Source organism: Camelus ferus, chromosome 16, assembly GCF_009834535.1.
Source record: "Camelus ferus isolate YT-003-E chromosome 16, BCGSAC_Cfer_1.0, whole genome shotgun sequence".
In the NCBI taxonomy this organism is placed as follows: Eukaryota; Metazoa; Chordata; class Mammalia; order Artiodactyla; family Camelidae; genus Camelus; species Camelus ferus.
The window spans coordinates 20,183,645-20,203,845 of record NC_045711.1 but is presented as its reverse complement, the minus strand read 5'-3'; the positions used below and the strand labels follow the sequence as shown (position 1 = coordinate 20,203,845).

Genomic DNA, 20,201 nt, shown 5'->3' with positions numbered 1-20,201 from the left:
TTGCGGGGTGGACACATTCCTGCTCCTCCGCTGGTTTGGTGACCTCCATCCCTCAGGATAGCCGTCAAAGCGTCACCCACCCGCAGTGTTCCTGGGCACCGCATCTGCATCTATTGGACAGGTTCAGAGCTGGCCTGGACCGGCGCCTGCGAGCCACAGGCTCCGCCAACGCGTCCGGGAACCCGACCTAAGCACGGCCAGCTGGGCCCGAGAAACCACCCAACCCACAAAGTCCCCGCGGGCTGGGACCTGCGGGCAGCGGACCCAGCTGGAGTCAAGCCCTGGCAAGAAAGAGAAGTGTGTTTAGACCATCAAGTGACTCACCAGATAGAACCTTCTTGAGAACTGTTGTAGCAATCAAGACGAGTGAGGGCCATTGCGTATGCTGGCGGAGTCCAAGTACTTGGCTCTTCAGCAGACATTTACGTTGCTGCTCTTGTATCACAACATCCAGCCCTCAGCGCCAGTCCCCGCAGCTGCGCTGAGAGCAGCAGCAGATGCGACCGCATTTTTATTGGCTTCCCCCCTCATCCCTCCTCACGGGCAGTAAAGAAGGACATGAACACTTTAATATCCTTCTTGCGTAAATTCACTACCGAGAGCTCCGCAGAGAGACCTGCCTGTCGACGCAAAGGAAGCCGCTGCTTCCGCGGGGGGCAGCGCCCGCGGGGCCCGGTGGGCGGGTGTCCCCGTCGCCCCGGAGGAAGATGAGCTCTGAAAAGTCGCCTGTCTGTCGATTTTCTACTTTTTTACTGACTTCCCCTATGAAGTTAGAGTTGTGCCTCCAAAAGGAGCAGAAAGCCGTGAAGACAAGAACAAATAATGATTCTCTGACCAGCTGAGGACTCCAGGGAAGCCATACAAATGAGGCAGGTTCATGGGTTTACTGTAAAGTCACTCCCAGAGCCCCTGGTTTCTGTCTCTGAACCCTCATGGGGGATAGTTGGGGTCACACACGAGGGGGGCCTCCAGCACCATCTTCCGATTTCCCTTAGAGGCACACGTTCTATACGGACATTACATTTTGAATCATAATAAATCTCAAGTAAAAGCAAGAATCTTGGATCTCCATTTTCATATCATATGCACCTAAGTGCAATCTTCAGTTGTTTCCATCTTACCATTAGAAGTTTCTAGAATCAAATAGTTCAGCTGCCTGTGTTTCCCCGTCTGTTCTGATGCGCTGGTCTTCGTTGGCCTCTTTCCCATCCACCTCCCAACTCTCCTCTGGTCACGGTTTCTGCCTCCAGCTGCCACCGGTCAGAGGTTTGACCTCAAAGGACGTCTTCTCCAAACTGGCCCCTTGCCCATCTCCGGCTCTGGGTGGCACACAGGAGGCTCCATGTGGGATAACGTGATGCCGATCGGCCTCCTCATGGAGGGCCTGCCACGTGCCACCCTCTGCAGGGACAGGCCAGCAAGGGCCAACCCCTCCACGCCGCCGCCCTCTGAAGTTAAGGTGCTTCTCCACTGAGGAGGTTACTGCTAGTCCCTCCTCACGGAAATGGAGCCCACAGGGCAGGAAATGTCCCCTTTCTGCCCTGAGCTCCCCACTCAGGACAGGCCCCCCGCAAGTATCTGTCCCACGAGCGGGTGATGGTTGGTGGGGTGGGCTGCCGGTCCCGGAGGAGCGGTCTGAATGGGCTCTGGAATCCAACCGCCCCGTGTCACTGCAGCTGGACCTCTACGTAAATTAAATGCGCCGGTGAAAGGCTTGTTCCCCACGTAACAAGCGTCACTACGTGTGGCATCCACGCTTTTCCCCAGGGGAGCTCGTTTCCAATTGCATCGCTAAATTGCATGGCGATGGGGTCCAGTAAAGAGGCTACCACTCAAAAGGACAGGTGGCTGCCCAGGGGTGGTTTGGAAGAGCTGGGGCACTGGGGGAGAGGGGACGTCGTGGTCCGAGTCACTGCCCGGCAGGTGAGGGCCAGGGGCCCCAGGGCTCCCAGCTGCAGCCACGGTTCACAGTGTGGGGGTTTCCTTCTTCAAGATGAGCAGGAGGGAGCAGCGCCCGTCTGCTTGGAGTCAGTACACATGCATGAGCGTGTAGGTATGTGTAGATGATGGATGTGTGTGAAAGCAAAAAACGTCTTCAGATTTCCTTTGGCTAGGGAAAACAGGTACTAATGCAGATCTTTCATAAAAAAAGGAGTGGCGAACTTTCAAGAAGTGAGGAATATCTGTATCTATTCTCTTGTATTAAATTTTTTACAAAAGCAACTTACATTCAAATTAAAAAGTAAGAAACAAGGGAAACAAAAAACATGGAAGAATAATATGAAAATACAAGAAACTAACATTGTGGTCTTGGGGACCTGAAGATGCTCTTTACCAAAACCAAAAAATTATTTTCTCAAAAAAGAGATGGACACATTTGACCATATCTGCACACTCTATAAACAAACTGAAAAGTTGAATCACAAAAAAATGTGCTTCAAATGTATTTTCAAAAAAGTGTGCATTTAAGGAGACTTTATTTTAAAAGTGAAAAGAAGAGCCAAAGAGACAGAATTTCACCGTTAAAGTGTAAATAATTGGCGATCGATCCATTTCTGGAATTCATAAAGAAACTGTAATCAAGAGACACAAAGAAGGAATCCACTCAGACCCAGGAGGACAGGACCCATGACCAGGCAGGTCACCTGGGGCCCACGAAGGGACAGTGACCGCAGAGAGACTGTCAGGCGCACAGGCTCAGGCACCTGTAGATTGGAAGGGCGATGAGAAGCGTTTTCTCAGAGGAGCAGACATCACAGGGTGATGACACTGGGGCTGGGGCTGGGGCTGGGGGACAGGCCCGCCCCCCTGGGGGCTGCTCAGGCTCCCCTGGGGGAGGGGGGATGACTCAGCAGTTTCATTTCCTGGAGGCCAAGGCTCATGGGAGAAATGCAGATGAGCCCGGAGCACCATGGGAAATGGCCCTTTATATTCCCAGGTGGGCTCTGTGCCCTCCTTTTCCCGGGGGCACCCTCAGGAGGGAAGCACCCGGCCCGGTGAGAGCCCCTGGGACTGAGGAGCGGGTCTGGGGCTCACGGGCTGGAGGAGTGTGGGGCTTGGAGGCTGAAGAGCCGACGTGGTGCAACGAGGCCTCAGGCCTCAGCCTGATGGGTCATCTCCAGTGGGGGTGGTTCTGACAGGTTCTGTCAGGTTCCCTCACGTACTGTCAGCTTCCTTCCGGTTCTGTCAGGTTCCTTCTGGTTCTGTCAGGTTCCCAGCAGGTTCTGTCAGGTTCTCTGAGGTTCAGTCAGGTTCCCAGATGTTCTGTCAGGTTCCCGCAGGTTCTGTCAGGTTCTCTGATGTTCTGTCAGGTTCTGTCAGGTTCCCACAGGTTCTGTCAGGTTCCCTCAGGTTCTGTCAGGTTCTGGGAGGTTCAGTCAGTTTCCCTTAGGTTCTGTCAGGTTCCCACAGGTTCTGTCCAGTTCTCTCAGGTTCTGTCAGGTTCTGGGAGGTTCAGTCAGGTTCCCTCAGGTTCTGTCAGGTTCCCTTAGGTTCTGTCAATTTCCCTTAGGTTCTGTCAATTTCCCTCAGGTTCTGTCAGGTTCCTGCAGGTTCTGTCAGGTTCTCTGATGTTCTGTCAGGTTCCCTCAGGTTCTGTCAGGTTCTCTGAGGTTCAGTCAGGTTCTCTTAGGTTCTGTCAGGTTCCCACAGGTTCTGTCAGGTTCCCACAGGTTCTGTCAGGTTCTCTGAGGTTTAGTCAGGTTCCCAGATGTTCTGTCAGGTTCCCGCAGGTTCTGTCAGGTTCTCTGATGTTCTGTCAGGTTCTGTCAGGTTCCCTCAGGTTCTGTCAGTTTCCCTTAGGTTCTGTCAGGTTCCCACAGGTTCTGTCCGGTTCTCTCAGGTTCTGTCAGGTTCTGGGAGGTTCAGTCAGGTTCCCTCAGGTTCTGTCAGGTTCTGGGAGGTTCAGTCAGTTTCCCTTAGGTTCTGTCAGGTTCCCACAGGTTCTGTCCGGTTCTCTCAGGTTCTGTCAGGTTCTGGGAGGTTCAGTCAGGTTCCCTCAGGTTCTGTCAGGTTCCCTTAGGTTCTGTCAATTTCCCTCAGGTTCTGTCAGGTTCCCTTAGGTTCTGTCAATTTCCCTCAGGTTCTGTCAGGTTCCTGCAGGTTCTGTCAGGTTCTCTGATGTTCTGTCAGGTTCCCTCAGGTTCTGTCAGGTTCTCTGAGGTTCAGTCAGGTTCTCTTAGGTTCTGTCAGGTTCCCACAGGTTCTGTCAGGTTCCCTCAGGCAAGGCTGACTGGGTGTGGGGTCCCTGGGGTCGGGGGTGGGGAGTTGGGTGGCGGAGGGGCCGTGTGACCCACAGGCCCCAGGACAGCTCATCTGAGCAGAGGCAGAGCTTGAAGGGCCAAGTCTGAGCCCACAGCCCCACCCCCGGAGCCCCGCAGCCTGCTCGACCCTGCGGGGTCTGCCCCACCCTGCCTGCCTGGGGGCCCTCACCTCACTTGCTTTCCTTTGCAGCTCCCCAGAGATCAGGCAGTTGCGTCGGCTGAAGAAAGTTCTGCACGTTCCTCCCTCCCTCCCACCCTCTGCAGGTCCCTGTTGAGTCGGGACCCGGTTCCCCCCCACCCCCAAATCCCCGCACCAGGAACCCCTATCTCCCCCACCTCCTCACCTTTCCTTCCTTGTTCGCCTGTCCCGCCCCCCCCCCCCCCGGGCCCCGCACCGCGCCGTGCGCCCACCTGTGGGCCAGAGCAGCTAGGATCCCAGCGAGTCCTGCTCCGGCCGCCCAGCTCGTCGGAGGCCGGCAGCGTGGCCATGTGCGCCCCGGTCAGCCTGCGGCATGAGGCGGAGGGCATGTCCTACCTGCACGCGTCCTGGGTGTATCAGCTTCAACATGGCGACCAGCTGAGGGTTTGCTTCGCTTGCTTCAAGGCTGCCTTTCTGGACTTTAAAGAGTTTTTGGAGGAGGAGGACTGGGAAGATGAAGACTGGAACCCTGAGCTGGTGGTGCACACGGGGGCGGGGTCTGAGCTGGGGGCATCCCCGGGGGTGGGGCCCGGCTGGGGGCAGGCCCAAGGGGGGCCTGCCCAGGGCGGGGCTGTGGCCTGGGGGCCGGACCCCCTGGGGGCAGGCCCTGTGGGGTACGAGGAGGTGGGCCTGGACCATTACTTCGTGCCCACCGAGCTGGAGCCTCAGAACGCGGTGCCCCTGGGCCTGGGTCCCGAGGACGCTGACTGGGTCCAGGGCCTCCCCTGGAGACTTGGGAGGCTTCCGACCTGCTCGCACTGGCCATGCTCCTCTCTTCCCTGGCAGGGGTTTCTCAGAGTGGACCTGCCCCCAGGGGCGCCCATGGTCCTGGAGCTGGGCACCACCCAGGCCGTGGACCCTGCTGAGGCCGAGGCCTGGTTGCTGGGCCTGCAGGTCATCTGTATGGTGGGCTTCTACGATGCCATCTACTTCCGCAAGATGAAGCCGACACGGGCCCTGAGGACCCCAGGCCAGCGTTGGAAGCTGGTGCTGGAGCCCAACGAGCTGTGGGTGGTGAGACTTCAAGACGCACCCCAGGTGCAGGACCTGCACCGGTGGCAGCTCAGTATTCTGGAATCCTCTCCTCCGGCGGGGAATGAAGAGCTGGTCCCTGCAGACTCGGCCCTGCTTAAAAGGGGATTCTCCATCCTCTCTTTTTCACCCTGGGCCCAAAGGGAGGCAGAGGAGGGGGACTCGGCACCTGGGCCACAGCCCTCCAGCCGAGGAGGGGACCCGGGCCCCAGCGGGCCCAGAGGGCCTGGGGAGGGCCTGGCCGTCCCGGGAGCCTCAGCCCCGGGGGAGCTGCCGTGTTTCCAGCCCTTCGGCCCAGGGCCCCAGAACTGAGGGACTGAGGCCCGAGTGGTCACCGCTGTCCTGGCTTCCCCAGGACACCAGAGGCTGGGAAGGACTGGCAGACCTGCCAGGGTAGCAAGTGGCAGAGGATGGGGACGGGGGGCCGTGGGGGAAGAGTGGTGAGTGGCCGGGAGACTGAGAAACAGGAATTGCTGTGACCTCAGCAGAAAGCAACACAAAGCCAACATTGAGAGAGAAGCTTTTGCCCAGGGACTGTCATGGAGGTAGGACAGGATGCTGACAAGGACATGCTGGTGCGAATAGCTGCTGCCCAGAGTGTGAGGCAGAAGGCAGCGTGCCGCTCTGCACGCCAGCCCTGCCTGGGACTTGTGGAGAGATGTTGTGGGGGGATACACTCTCCCAGGACCACGCAGGACAGTCTCAGGGCTCCCTGGAACCGTGTTTGCGGCAGGAGAATACCTGCTTTCAAACGTTGGCATTTCATGCAGTTTGAGGGTTGACTTCCCGTTATGTTTTTGTTTTTGATTAAATAAAGCAGTAAGAGTTTTGCATCAAGCCCTGTGCTGCCTGATCCCCAGCCAGCGGTTGGCTCTGTCGTCTCAGTATCTGGTTTGAGCCACTTGTACCGGTTTGAGTCCCTGGGGAGCAGGGGACAGAGCTTGGAGCGGCCCAGGCCAGATGAGGGTTCTGATCAGGTTTTTGGCTACTGGTGGGAGTTCATTTCCCAGGTGTTTGTCACGTTATTTATAAACCACAAACAGAAACACACAGGCTTAAAATAACGAAGTACCATGCTTTGAACAACAAGAGAGTGTCCGCAGATAGAGATTTTAAAGAATCTAAATATGTGCCCCGGATTCTTAAAAAAACCTACAGGCAGAACCATGTGCAAAGATTGCTAACAACGTTCCCGAGCCAGGGCAGGGGCCAGGGCTTTGCAGCGGAACCGCCGCCCTGCGCACCTCACTGCAGAAGGACACTCCAGAGCTCTCGCCACCAGTGAGGGTGCTGTAGGCAGGGCCGCGGCTCTTCATCGGCTGCTTCCCTTCCCGTAAATGGACAGTCTGGGGGTTTCTACAGCCCTCCGCGGGGGGGGCCCGGCTGGCAGAGTCTCCTCCCATCCCAGGGTGGGCTGTGTCCCTGTCAGTGCAGGATGCGGGTCCAGGAGTCCACTCCGGGCGGGGGTGGCCGCTGCTGCGTTAGGTACTGATGGGGGCAGTCTGTCCTGTCACCGGAGTTTGAGGGCATCTCTCTACATACCTTTCAGAAGTGAGTTTCGAGGTCTTCAGTCGTGAAGACTTCCTACATGGGTTAAGTGGAGGGAAGGCACTGATGCAGCAGCCGTTGGCAAAGCCTCATCTCCACACAACCTCATGGTTCTGTGGGTGTTTATTGCCATGGAGTCTGTGATCGAATGTGCTCCTGGCTCTTCTTCCAATCAACCCAGACTGGTCTCATCCTTTCCTGTCTCTGTCCCTCCAGGTCAAATAGTCTGTTTATTCATTATTCCAGGAAACCCTTGTTTGAGGCAAACTTTTTTTTAGATGACCCGGCTGCTTTGCAGTACGGCAGGGATGCTGAGGTCAGGAGGGCCCCCCTCTTTGCCTCTTTCCTAAGCAGCTGTATCTGGTTCCTCAGCTCTTCTCACCTAAAAACGGGGAAAACATCAACTCCCATGGTTATAGTGAAGGTGAAATCAGATCAAATGTGTCCTCAAAAACTGGAACATAAGACAACCATACGACCCAGCAATTCTATTCCAGGTGTGTACCCACGTAAACTAAAAACCTGTATGCACAGGCTCATAGCAGCATCAGTCACTGTCGCCAAAAGGTGGGAACAACCCAAATGTCCACCAGCCGATGATGGATAAACAAAATGTGATCTCTCTGTAAGATGGAGAATGATCGTGAAAAGGAATGATGTTCTGGGACATACTGCAACGCGGATGAATTTTGAAAACAGTGTGGTAAGAGATTGAAGGCTGTGGTTACAAAAGAGCACGGAGTGTGTGATTTCATTTATATCAAATGTCTGGAGTGGGCATCGGCATAGAGACGGCGGCAGATGAGTGGGTGCCGGAGACGGAGAGAAACAGGGAGGGGGAGTAACTGCTCAATGTGTGTAGGGTGTCCTTCTGGGGTCATGAAATGTTCGGAGACTAGACAGGCCACAGTCGCACAACACTCTGGATGCGCTATGTGCCACCGAGTAATTTTGTGTTAAGTGAATTTCACCTCAATTAGAAGAAAAGAATCAAACGTACAAGTTGTAGCACCTTGGCCCAGAGTAGGAGCAACTGTCCACTCTCTTCCCGGAGGGTCTGTGAAGGGTGGGAACAGCCCCCCAGCCCCCCACCCCCGCTTCACTGTGAATTAATCCACTCTGGATGAGAACAGCTGCAGTCAGGTCGGCCTTTGGTGGAAACGCTGCCCCCGCGCTGCACACAGTCACCGGGTGATTCGTCTCCTGAGCCCAAAGCAGCACCACAAACAAGGCCACTCGTCTGCAGTCGCAGCCTGGGCTCCTGCGGACGCACGTTCCCCTCGGGTGTCCCAGGTTGCGTGAAAAACAGCTCAGCGTTGTTGACCAGCAACTGCATTTACCTGGGAGCCATCGTCTTATCAGGTGACTCTGCACCGGCCCTGGGAGTGAGGACGTGGCGCGTGTCTCTGAGGAGCGAGGCCGAGCGCAGAGGACAGAGCACGGGCCAGCGGGGGTGGGGCCCGGAGCAGGCGAGGTGGATGAGAACTTGGGGCATCTGACCTTCTGCAGCTCAGGCGCCTTCCAGAAACATCTCCTGCGGCGCTGACAGCGTTCCCAGCCCTGGAAGGGCCAAAGCATGGTCAGGGGACGTCCACTGTGGCTTCTCCACCCGGTGGGGCGGGGCTGGGGTCCTCTGACTTCCAAGGGGAGCAGGGACAGGACTGACTTGTCCTGATATTCTGTGCTGACAGGAGCTCAAAGGACACGGTCAAGACGCCTGTCCACATTGCTGACCACAACCAGGCCTGTGCTCCTCCCGCCCCAGAGGGGCCCAGCCAGTCCCAGCCACCCTCCCTGGGACGTGGGGGCATCTCTGTGTTGCGGGAGCCTCTGTTTCTGGGGTGGCCCGTGGTCCCCAGTGCCCAGCCCTTGGGCACTTGGTGAAAACACTGCAGGAATAACAAAGTGTCTCCACAAACTGTCCCTTGTCGGGGGCAATGTGGGTGAAGGTACGTGCCTGCTTCAGGAAGAGGGGACCCTGCCCCAGTCTGCAGACGAAAATCTGGTAACATTACTGGGGCTTCTCTGGAACTTTCTGTGTCAGGCAGGGAAAACAACTGGGGACTGAGACTCCCCTACCCCAACTTCAAGGCGGGCAGGCGCTCAAGGTGACAGGCATCCCCACTGCCAGAACCTGAGGAGGCGACACTGGTCCAGATGTGGCCTGTCCCCCCAGGGCCCGAGCATCCCGTGAAGGGGGTGCACCCCTCTAGAGTCCGAGCCTCTGAAGACCCAGGCCTGGGGGCCTCTAGGCCTTGTTGCTGCAGCTGCCGAGGGGCCACACCCAGACCTGAAGGGCCACTGCAGCACAGGGCACACGTCCAGGGACCCAGGGCCTCACAGCACCCAGGGGACAGCTGACCGCTCCTCAGCCTGAGCTGGGACTGTGGCCTGTTCCATCTTTAGTCTCCATCTTCTGGGGGCTTTAGCTTTGTGCCTGGCAGGTCACCCCGCACGGACCCCTAAGCTTTAGAAGAATCACCTCCTCCTGCCGCACCCTAGCAGCCCACAGCCCAGGCAGCCCCCTCCTCCGGCACTCCCCCCTGGACCAGCCCCTCACCGGCTCTGTGATTGGAGGTGATGAAGTCTCTTCCCCTCACTCAGCCGGGAGCCAAACGAGGCGCCCCGCTGTTTCCTCTCCCCACTGGGCCAAACGCTCCTCCCAGGCAGAGACCAAGGCACCAGCCTCGTCTCTGCGGCGCCCCGCTCCTGACCGCCAGGCGGTGCCAGTGGGGTGCCAGCGCTTCATGTGCTTTGACTCCTCTAAATCTCAATGCTCGGATGAGGCAGGTTCTACATTTAGTCAGATTTTGCAGATGGGGAAACTGAGGCACAGAGAGATGTGGTAGCTCCCCTGAGGCCACAGGTGACAAGGAAAGGCACCCAGATTCACACTGAGGCAGCCAGAGTCCAGACCTCTTTGGCCATCTCTGTGTCCGGCCCGGAGCCCTGCCCGACTGTGGCCAGCATCTGGCCCCAGGCACAGGGTCCCTGTGCAGCAGCTGGTGGTGTGTGGTGGAGCACCACAGAGCCTTTCAGAGGGGTGAGTGGGCTCCTGTCTGTCCCGTGAGGGAAAAAAGTGCAAAAGGAGAGCGACAGTATTATTCCATTTAGAACATTTTAAAGCACGTTATTAATGGCCTGTGGAAAAGACCTGATCAAAAAAAAGTTTGGAGGAGCAGCTCTCAGAGCTTTCTGAGATGCTCATCCCAGGTTATAATCCTCAAATTTGGCTCATATAAAAATTTTCCGTTTCTTTCTTAAAAAAATAAGTTTGGGAGTCACCCCAAAGTCAGGGCAGTGGAGCCTCTGGGGAGGGAGAAGACTGGAAATGTGGAGGGCTAGGCATGTGTCATTTCCAAAATCAACAATCTGAAGCAAAGACGGAAAAATACTGTCACCTGTTCGGAATGGTGGTGCCCAGGTGTGTGTGTCATGTGCTGAGTGAGTGTAAAAAAAAGGTGGTGGTGACTGTGCTGATGGTGGCGGTGAAGAAGGTCCCCAGGAGAGACCTGCAGGAGTGGGGACCCCACCCCTTGGATTCTGGCTGCTGCACAGGCCGTGCCACTGGTTTGGGGGCTAGGGCCCCCCACTGCTGTCTGCATGGATGGGGCTGAAGGGCCTCAGGAGGAAAGTGGGCCCCCTGACCTCCTTGTTTCCCAGGGAGGCAAGGGGTGGTGCCATGGCCCTGCTGAGGGGAGGGGTGCTTCTGTGCTGTTACTTGGACAGATCAGGAGTTAGACCCCCGACAGTCGGGACACGTGGCCTCGGTTGTCCTCTCAGGAGAACCTGGAGCCCCTGGGGTTTCCTCCCCACTCCAGCATGACTCCCCCTTGGCAATCCGCAAGAGGGCTCTCAGGGCCTCTCACCCAGCCTCTTCACTCACAGCAAGCAGCTTCCTGGTCCTGAACTGGGACCCTTTTCCGCAGGTCAGCCAGCCAGAGTGGCCCCAGGGACCTGGGAGGCTGCAGGGTTGGACCTGCAGCACCTGTGCAAGTGGCAGGAGGCCCACAGGGCTTCCCCTGGGGCCCCCAACGCCGATTCCAGGAGAAGAGGTGTCGTGTGGCCTGACACGTCTCACCCTCCCTGCGCTCCAGTGCTTTCCGTTGGGAGTTACTCTGAGCTCCGAGCTGCCTCCTGCCAGCTTGCACTTCAGTCGCTTGGATGGCTCAGGTGTTGGAGGCGCTCCACTGATTTTTAGGCGCCTGCCTCCAGCTGGAGACCTGCGCGTGTTTTGATTGGTTTGATTGATACCCGCATCCCTCCAGCTGGGTCTCAGATCTTGGGGTATTTGAGACAAGGCCTGGGGAAATTGTAGTTTTTGAAATTGAAATCAAGTAATGACATTAGCAGCAGCTCGAAGGGAACGGTCTCCTGGAAAAGCACAGGTAGCTGCTGACTGCAGAGGGGCTCTGGGCTGGGGAGTGGGGGAACCAGGCAGGTGTGTTCCCACTGGGACCTCCCTCTAGAGCAGATGCCCCCAGGTGGGTCCCAGATAGCCTCTGAGCTCTGGGTGGGGCCACACCAGCCCACCCCGTCCTCCCAGCCTTTGCTCTGAAGCTAGACTGTTGGGGGTACACCGCGAGGCCTGTGCTCCTCCCACCCCCAGTCCCGCTCTCATCCCTTTTCCCTTTCTCTTTCCCAGGCACTTTTTTTTGGAGGGTGGAGACGACAGGATGTGCCTCTGACGAGTCTGTGGTCGGGCTGGATGTGACCCCAGCCCGTGAGGAGACCCCACAAAGCCGGATTCTGCCCATGGAACCTCATTTTCCATGTAATTTAATAATACAATTGGAAAGGAGTTCTTGCAGGAAAATTACCGTTTCAAAACACATTTAACTCGTTACATGCAGAGTAAAGCTTCGAAGTCACATTTGTGGAAAGTGAGGGCTTTATGATTATGATTCAGTGGCCCATACAGTGAATCAGAGGTGGGCACGGAGCACAGCATGTTTTAGGGGCAGGGCCCCCAGCCCAGGGCCCACGGCATCAGCTGCCTGCAGGACCCTGCCCCTCCTCTAACCCTCCCAACCCCGTGGCCACTCAGGTCCTTTGGGGTCCAGGCTGAGGACACAGTGCAATAGAGGAGGGCTCTCAGGCATCTCCCTGATGGTGCCCCTGGGGGCATACCCGGGCCACCAGCACCTTCGGGCCTCACAATATCTCCCTCCCCAACCCTTGGCCCCTGTCGTTCACCACCCCTACCCCACCGTCCATGGGGTCTGCCCAGAATGCACGCTGGATGGGTGTCTGTCCTCCTGTGGTGCAAGCAGGGAGAGGGCCATGGGACAGGTGGCCTGTGGCTCTGCAGGACGTCATGACTAGGAGATGAGATCAGGTTGCTCCGAGAAGGGCAAGGAGCTGACTAACACGTAAGCAGATGCTGTCCTAGGGCATCCGTACATCCTGGCCAGTGGCCCTAAGGGCCTGTGTCAGGCTGGCTGCTCAGTGACCCTGGCAGCTGACCCTGGCTGTGTTCCTGGCCCCGCCCTGGTCACAGGGTGCTTGGACAAAGGCAGCAGGTGGGTCTGAGCGCTGTGAGGCCGGCCAGCCCATCACCTGCCCACAGAGTGGGAGGAAGAGAGTGAGACCCACCCTTGAGTCCACTTGTCCAAGACGGCAGTGCGGTGACTCAGATACTCCCCGGTGCCAAGATCCACTGGGCTCAGGGACCCCATCTGTCCATGGAGAGTGGGGGCCATGCTCAGGGGGCCCCAGGCTCCCTGGAAGTGCTGGAGTTTCTGAAAAAGACCTGACAAGAAGGATGCCTAGGATTTTCAAAGAGATAAAGGAAGGAATGTGACCTATTAAAGGAAACAAAGTAGCAGCTCTGGTCATCAGCAGCCAAAGGGACTGCAACCCAGGAGAGTCCATCGTGGATGAAGGTGTGGACAGTGGGATATTATTCAGCCCTGAAAGGGGAGGGCATTCTGGCCCTTCTACAACACGGAGGAACCCCATAGTACGTGGAAGGAGCCAGACACTGAGGGACAAACCCTGGATGACTCCGCTGTAACTGGTCGGTAGAAGAGTCACATCCATGGAGCCAGAGGGAGAATGTGGATGTCGGGGGCTGGGAGCGGGGGTGCAGTGTTGTTCAGTGGAGACAGAATTTCCCTTGGGTTGATAAAAGGTTTTGGAAATGGGGACGAGTGCACAACATTATGAATGTCACTAATGTCACTGGGTTCCCCCTTCCCCCTCTCTATCCCAGAACCACCCCCACCCCCGCTGTCTCCCCACCAAGTGCACGGGAGGGTCCAGAGCTTGAATGACAAACGGGGAGTTTGAGGCTCAGCACCTGAGAAACAGGGGTGGGGGTGCCGAGGGCAAAGGGACGCAGAAACGCCCCCAAGAGCGGCTGCAGCCCGGCTGGACGCAGCTTCACCCCCATGGACACGATAGGGGTCCTAACGGCGGTGTGACCCGCCGATATCCCACCCCAGGGAGCGCAGCCCAGACCCCCCCATTAGGGGCTGCGACCTCCTGCGACCGCATCTCCTCGCCATGGGGCCTGACGCCTCCTCTCCCTTCCCCCTCCCCGCGCCCCCCCCCCAGCCCGTCCCCCCCACCCCGCGGCCCCGGGTTATTAATATCCGCGCCGGGCGCAGGGCCGCCGCGCATTCCCAGCTGGCGGCCGGGCAGGTGGCGGCGGCGCCCAGGGGCCCGGGCGCAGAGCGCGGCTCTTCTGGCGGGACCGGGCGGCGTGCGGGAGGGCGCCCCTGGGAGCGCCCACGTCTGTCCGGGGCCGAGCCCTCGGGGAAGTTTCCCGCGCCGCGCCGAGCGTTTGCAGACGCGTGGCGGCAAGAAGGCCGTCCCGAGCGCGACCCCGGGGCTCGGCGCACAGCCCTGATGGCCCAGTGACCGAGGTGGGCGTGGGCGCTGCGACGGCCGCGGCCGGTGGGCGCGGGGGGGCGGGGCCGGGCCGGGACCCGGTGCGCGGGGTCCCCTCCCCGCCGGCCCGTGCGGTCCCCAGCCTAATCGCCCTGCCACGGAGCCCTCCCTGCGTCCTGGAGAGGATGCGCGGCGCTTCAGTGCCGGGTGGCCAGCGGCGAGGTGGTGAGCGGGCTCGGCGAGGGCGTCCCTTCCCCGGGGCTCCGAGGCGCGGTCCCCGGCAGAGGGTCATCCCGCCGCGGCAGCAGATGCAGGGGCGCCCTCGACTGGGGAACCCCGCGCCCCGCGGCTCGGTTCCGGGCAGCCCCGGAGGAAGCCTCTGGAACCTGGGACGGCAGCCGGGAAGGGGAGGCCCCTAGCCCCCCAACCCCAGACCAGGGACTGGGCAGGATCCTGTGGTCAGGGGGCCTGGGCAGCATCTCTGCACCCAGGTCCCCTTCTGCGTGGAGGGCTTGGACATGCCGGATGGATGCCCGGGGTTTACCTGGGCTCGTATCAACGCTGGATGTGCAGAGGGGAAACCCTGGAGCCGGTATTATCCCTGGATACGAGGAGATGGGCTGCTAGAGGGGCCTCTCCTCTCCGTTCAGGTCTTTTTTTTAGGAGGATAATCTTCACACAGTAAGCACAGGTCTTAGGTGAGTAAATCTGAGCGTTTTTACATGTGTCTACACATGTGTGACCATCCCCCAGGGTGCTCTCCAGTTGACACCCCTAGGTAATGCTGTCCTGGAGGCTTGGCCTGTTCCTGAACTTCGGGTAAATAGAATCACACAGCGTATGCTCTGTGTCTGTTTTTCCTTCGCTCAACGTAGCGTAGGTGAGTTTCACCGTGTGGTTGACTGCAGGGTAATTCCATCTTCACTGGAGCATCCTGATGGGGACGTCACAGTTTCTGCCTCCACTCTACTGTCCGCAGATGTCCCGGCGGTTTCCAGCTCCAGCTGCTGCGAACACTCTCACTCTTCCCTTTTGTGGACATTGCACTCATTTGTCTTGGGCACAAGCCTAAGAGTGGATTTGCTGGGTGAGAGGACATGTCCTGACCAGCTACACCGATGGTGCCAAGTTGCTTTCCGCAGGGGCTGCACCGTCCCGCGGCCCCAGCAGCCTTTCAGCAGTTCACGCCCTCCCAGCGCTCGGTGTCTGCCTTTCTGATTCCAGCAGCCCTGGTGAGGGTGGAGGGGGTTCTACCCTCGTCTCATGTGCTTCTTGGCCATTTGGAGGTCCTCTTTTGAGAATTTCCTGTTCAAATCTTGTTTGTTTTTTTCTCTTTCTTCCAAATGAGTTGTTAGCCTTTATTGATCTGTAATTCTTTCGTATATTTTGGTGGCTAGTTCTTTGTCTGAAATACGCCTCTTGACAATCTTTTCCCAGTCCATGGTTTACATTTTTTACTCAGTGTAGTTAATTTTAATTAAATCATCCTGATGGGTTTTTTAATTGCAAGTATTTCTTGCTTTTTTTTTTTTTTGAGAAATCTGCCTACCCAAGGTCATGCAGATATTCTTCTATGTTTCTTGCAGAGCTTGATTAATTAATTGACTTAACCTATTGCATGCTGGTACAGTCCACCTTGAATTGTCTTTGTGTGCAGTGTGAGGTAGGAGTCAAAGCTCACTTTTCCCGTGCGGATACAGGAAGATTGCAAGGGTTTTCCCCTCTTTACCAAACAGATTTTCCTATCTGAACTCTAAAGTCATCAGATACTACTTTGGCAGTCTGAACAGAACGTATTTTTCAAAGCACACAGGAGAAATAAATTGGGAGAAGGGACTCTGGGGTCCGCATGGCCTCCCTGCCCTTCACCGATGAGGAAGAGAGGCCTGGGGAGGGTTCCTGGTTCCATCCACTGCTGACCCCACCCCTGGGGGCTGCTGTGCTGTGCTCTGATTTTCAGAAAAGTCCAGTCAACCCAGAGGCCTTTGGACTTTCACTGAGGCTGGCGGTGGGGAGGGGACAGCTGGTCCAGGTGGTTCTCTGGGTCCCCTGGGTGACTGGGGAAACGAGGCCAAGGGGTGGAGCTCTGGACGGAGGGTCCCCCAGGGGTGTGGACAGATGGCCAGCCCCGTCCCTCTGCCGGCGTCCCCAGCCCAGCGGGAACTGTGCCCTCTCATGGGAGCGAAGGGGGTGCCTGACCCACATCTTTAATGGGCTTCCTTTCCCTCAGGACAAGCTTGTCGCCTGCAGATGCCCCTTCCCTGTCTGAAGGAGCAGCAGACTCCAGCCCCAAGCCCAGCGTAAGGTAGCAGAGACGGCACTGAGCCCGGAGCCGGCAAGCAGGGTCCCCGTGCCGGCCACCATGGGCAGCACCGTGCCCCAGACACCTGGCACCCCCAACGCCTCCCTCAACAGCTCGTGGGCCAGCCCGACGGAGCCCAGCTCCCTGGAAGACCTGGTGGCCACGGGCTGCATCGGGGTGGTGCTCTCGGCCATGGGCGTGGTGGGCGTGGCCGGCAACGTGTACACACTGGCGGTCGTGTTCCGCTTCCTGCGTGCCTCGGCCTCCATGTACGTCTACGTCGTCAACCTGGCACTGGCTGACCTGCTCTACCTGCTCAGCATCCCCTTCATCGTGGCCACCTACATCACCAAGGACTGGCACTTCGGCGACGTGGGCTGCCGCGTCCTCTTCAGCCTGGACTTCCTGACCATGCACGCCAGCATCTTCACCCTGACCCTCATGAGCAGCGAGCGCTATGCCGCCGTGGCCAGGCCGCTGGACGCCGTGCAGCGCTCCAAGGGCTACCGCAAGGTCCTGGCGCTGGGCACGTGGCTGCTGGCACTGCTGCTGGCGCTGCCCATGACGCTGGCCATCCGGCTGGTCCGCCGGGGCCACAAGAGCCTCTGCCTGCCAGCCTGGGGCCCGCGCGCCCACCGCGCCTACCTGACGCTGCTCTTCGGGACCAGCATCGTGGGGCCCGGTGTGCTCATCGGGCTGCTCTACGTGCGCCTGGCCCGGGCCTACTGGCTGTCGCAGAGGGCCTCCTTCACTGAGACGCGGCGGCTGCCCAACCCCCGGGTGCTGTACCTCATCCTGGGCATCGTGCTGCTCTTCTGGGCCTGCTTCCTGCCCTTCTGGCTGTGGCAGCTCCTGGCCCAGTACCGCGGGGCCCAGCCGCTCACGCCCCGCGCCGCCCGCATCGTCAACTACCTGACCACCTGCCTCACCTACGGCAACAGCTGCGTGAACCCCTTCCTCTACACGCTGCTCACCAAGAACTACCGCGACTACCGCCAGCGCTCGCTCCCGGGCAGGGGCATCGGGGGGCCAGCGGGCGCCCGCACCTTCCCGCGGGGCCACACCCCCTGCCAGCGCGGCTCCGGCCGCTCCCTGTCCTCCAGCAGCCAGCAAGGCACCGAGGCCATCGCGCTGTCCCAGGCAGCCCCCGGGGGGCTCTGCGCCTGAGTGTCCAGCCTCCCCCAGAGCCCAGGTCACTCCTGCAGCACCCCACCTAGTGACTGCCCCCTTCGTCAGTCCTCTTCCAGAAAGTCCCCTGCCCTCCCCCCCGCCATGGCTCACTTCAGCTCCATCAGCCCAGCCGCCTTGCCTGTAATGCCCAGAAGTCCCCCACCCCGTCCTCTGGAAGGGTCTGTGGGAGGGTCTGCGGGAGGCTGAGGCCCAGGACCGGCTTCTGAGGACCACAGTGAGTGGGGTCTTGCCCAGCCCAGCAGATGTGAGTGCCCTGCCCGTGCCTGCCTGACCCGTGGTGGGGCACGCTGTGGCACGTGACACTGTGTAGGCACACAGGCTGCCTACAGAGGACCCTCCTCCTGGCCCCAGGCGTGGCCCCGGTGGCACCTGGCCCTGACCCCATCCCTCCCGGCTCCCATGTGGCTCCATCCCCCGAAGCTTCAGCACCCGGAACAATAAACCCGGAGCTCTTTGAATCTTGTCCTGTCTCAGACCTGCGGGTGGGCCACCGAGGGAGGCAGGACCCCCCAGGACGCCTCCAGCACCTGGAGAAGCCCATTGTTCTGGCTGGGGAGGGTGGACGTCCAGCCGTCCTGACTCTGGGCAGGTGCCCTCCTGCCTGAGCCCGGCCCTGGGAGTGGGGCCTGAAGCCATGGAGGGAGGCAGGGAGCCGGCTCAGGGAGGAGGGGCAGCTGGGGGCATCACTGTAGGGCGGGAACACAGGACCCAGACTGAAACCCCCAGCCAGGATTACTCTCCCACTGGCAGCTCCCCTGCCTTTCCCTCCCCAGACCTTGGGGTGGGGGTGAGGGTGGGGTCAGGTCCTACAGTTCATGCAGGGGCTCATCTTGTGCCTCCTGAGTGCAGCATTGAGCTGGGCCTCCTGGGGACACCAAGACCACTGGGCCCTGCCCACAGAGAACCCCCCAACAAGGAAGGGTCCTGGACCTCTCCCACCCCCTCACCCCCGTGGCCCATACCCTCCACAGTGTGGCCCCAGCTCCCACTCAGTCCCAGTCTTACCAGACTCTGCCGACCAGGTTCCTCCTGGACCCCTTTCAAGGCCCCGACAGGATCCTAACATGCGGGCGGGTGGAGGCCTGCTGCCACACCCCTCCACTGGCCCCAAAGTATGGGGTCTGAGGCCATCGGCCCCACTTGGGACCCCAAGTACTTCAGGAAGAAAACAGTCCGAAGTTTGTACCTTGACTAAGACCTCTGCTTTCCAAATCCTGATTCCAGGTGCGCCAAGAAGGCCCCGGCCTTGGAGAACAGAGACCCCCAGAACTGTCCTGCAGCCCCCATTCACCTGCAAGGTATGAATGCTCGTTGCACTGTTTCTTGGAGCCATGCTGAAGAAGTTACATTTTTGGCCCCAAACTTAAGACCTAGCTTCCCTGTTTAACACTCTGGTCAGGCAGGGGGAGCTTTGCCAGGCCTGGGGACACCTGCAGGGGCTGCCCGCCCACCTCCCACCTGGCAGTGCCTGCTGTCCTGCCAGCCTCCGGGGAGCCTCACAGTGACTCCCTGAGAGCGTCACACACACACACGTGCACACTCACACGCTCTCACACCTCCGCACGGGCACCCACTCACAGCTGGGGGAAACCACCCAGCCCGCTGGGGCTCTGCCCGTCTCCCTGCATCCACCGCCCAAAGCCCCGCCCTCCTCCCCCCGCCCCCAGGACCCACCCCCAGCTGGGGGCTGGGATGGGAGATTCATGGAGGCCTGGTCTGGCTCAGGACCCACCAGGCACGGTGCCTGGCCCTCGGCAAGCTGGACCGCGGAGGCCCGGAGTGAGGGGTCGACCCGGGCAAGCGTGCGTGTGGCTGGAACAGACTCTGGGCACCTGTCAAATGTGGCCGATTTATTGGGCAGTTATGCGCCAAAAAAACTCATCTGCTTAAACTGCAAGTAGTGACTTTCAAATGACAGAGCCGCACAGCTGTCACCACCATCCAGTCTTGGGACGTTCATGAGTCAGGGAGCTCCGGAGAAGCCGGACCCGCAGGATATGCACGGGGGTGCTCTGAAGGAAGTGGCTCAGCGCCTCATCCCCAGCCCCTGCACCCTCTTCCCTGAGTCGCCCCACCCTCCACGCCCCTCAGTTCCTACAGCAGAAAGGTGGAGTGGGGATGGTGTCCTAGGCAAGCGGGGGGCCTGGGACCAGGACAGTGGTGGCCAGCTCCCAGCAGGGAAGGAATGAATGGATGGATGACCCGTGTCCCTCCACCGGGGTCTCACTGCTGTCTCTTATTCTGCCTTCTGTCTTCCTGCAGGTGGGGGGGAGGGGGTTGGTGGGAGGTGAGAAGGAGCCAGAAGCCGGCGAGTTCACAGCCACATTCACAGGAGGCTGGGCATCCACGCTGGGATGGCAAGTAATCGGGTGATCGGTTTATCAGATGCCCCGCAGGCCAGTCAGTCTCCAGGAGACTCAGGCTTGGCTGGGACTGGCTGCTGACCCGTGGGCGCTTTCAGGCCCAGGAGCATGGCCTGGCCCAGTCCAGGAGCCTGTGCCCCCAGCCCCACCCTCCCACCCTCTGAGGCTCTTCAGCAAGGCTGGGGCTGGGGGGTAGGGGCAGCGCCCAGCTCTCGCAAGGAGGACTTACAGAGCACGTGTCACCGGGCTGCACACCCAGGGCTGCTGCACTTTGTATAAATTATTTATCAACAAAGAATTGACACAGTCCAAAGCTTCTCCTACTCCTGGTTTTTCCAGGAGCTCATTATTTGGGACTGACTTGCACCGACAACCAGTAGACACCACTGTTTACCTGCCCAGGGAGCTCTCTGCTTTAGTAGACCGCCCTCACCAAATGGAGCTCTAGGGGTCGCTGCCTGGGATCGTGG

The 20,201-nt window shown here is 59.1% G+C and overlaps 2 protein-coding genes across 10 annotated transcripts; both read left to right on the top strand.

Annotated features, from left to right (window-relative positions):
• The first annotated feature begins 2,966 nt into the window (after window positions 1–2,966).
• Window positions 2,967–6,319, top strand: LOC116669207 (testis-expressed protein 19.2-like). Of its 2 annotated transcripts, none has more exons than XM_032498199.1 (2): window positions 2,967–2,996; window positions 4,453–6,319. In XM_032498199.1, the coding sequence occupies exon 2, from the start codon at window positions 4,750–4,752 to the stop codon at window positions 5,803–5,805; it is 1,056 nt and encodes a 351-aa protein (XP_032354090.1). In that variant the 5' UTR covers window positions 2,967–2,996; window positions 4,453–4,749; the 3' UTR covers window positions 5,806–6,319. The 2 variants fall into 2 exon arrangements, with proteins under 2 accessions (XP_032354090.1, XP_032354091.1); XM_032498200.1 differs by lacking the exon at window positions 2,967–2,996 and adding an exon at window positions 3,344–3,351.
• Window positions 6,320–12,692: 6,373 nt separating this feature from the next.
• UTS2R (urotensin 2 receptor) lies at window positions 12,693–17,805 on the top strand. 8 transcript variants are annotated; one of them, XM_032499106.1, is made up of 3 exons: window positions 13,682–13,910; window positions 14,784–15,107; window positions 15,836–17,805. In XM_032499106.1, exon 3 carries the CDS (start codon window positions 16,238–16,240, stop codon window positions 17,342–17,344), a length of 1,107 nt encoding a protein of 368 aa, XP_032354997.1. In that variant the 5' UTR covers window positions 13,682–13,910; window positions 14,784–15,107; window positions 15,836–16,237; the 3' UTR covers window positions 17,345–17,805. The 8 variants fall into 8 exon arrangements, with proteins under 8 accessions (XP_032355001.1, XP_032354997.1, XP_032354998.1 ...); XM_032499105.1 differs by lacking the exon at window positions 13,682–13,910 and having other exon boundaries at window positions 13,935–15,107; window positions 15,836–15,907; window positions 16,106–17,805; XM_032499110.1 differs by lacking the exons at window positions 13,682–13,910; window positions 14,784–15,107 and adding an exon at window positions 12,693–12,926 and having other exon boundaries at window positions 16,106–17,805.
• Window positions 17,806–20,201: the final 2,396 nt, after the last annotated feature.

What these genes read in the sequence shown, in the direction of transcription:
- LOC116669207 (XM_032498199.1), top strand. Translation starts at nt 4,750, where the DNA reads ATGTGCGCCCCGGTCAGCCTGCGGCATGAGGCGGAGGGCATGTCCTAC.
- UTS2R (XM_032499110.1), top strand. Translation starts at nt 16,238, where the DNA reads ATGGGCAGCACCGTGCCCCAGACACCTGGCACCCCCAACGCCTCCCTC.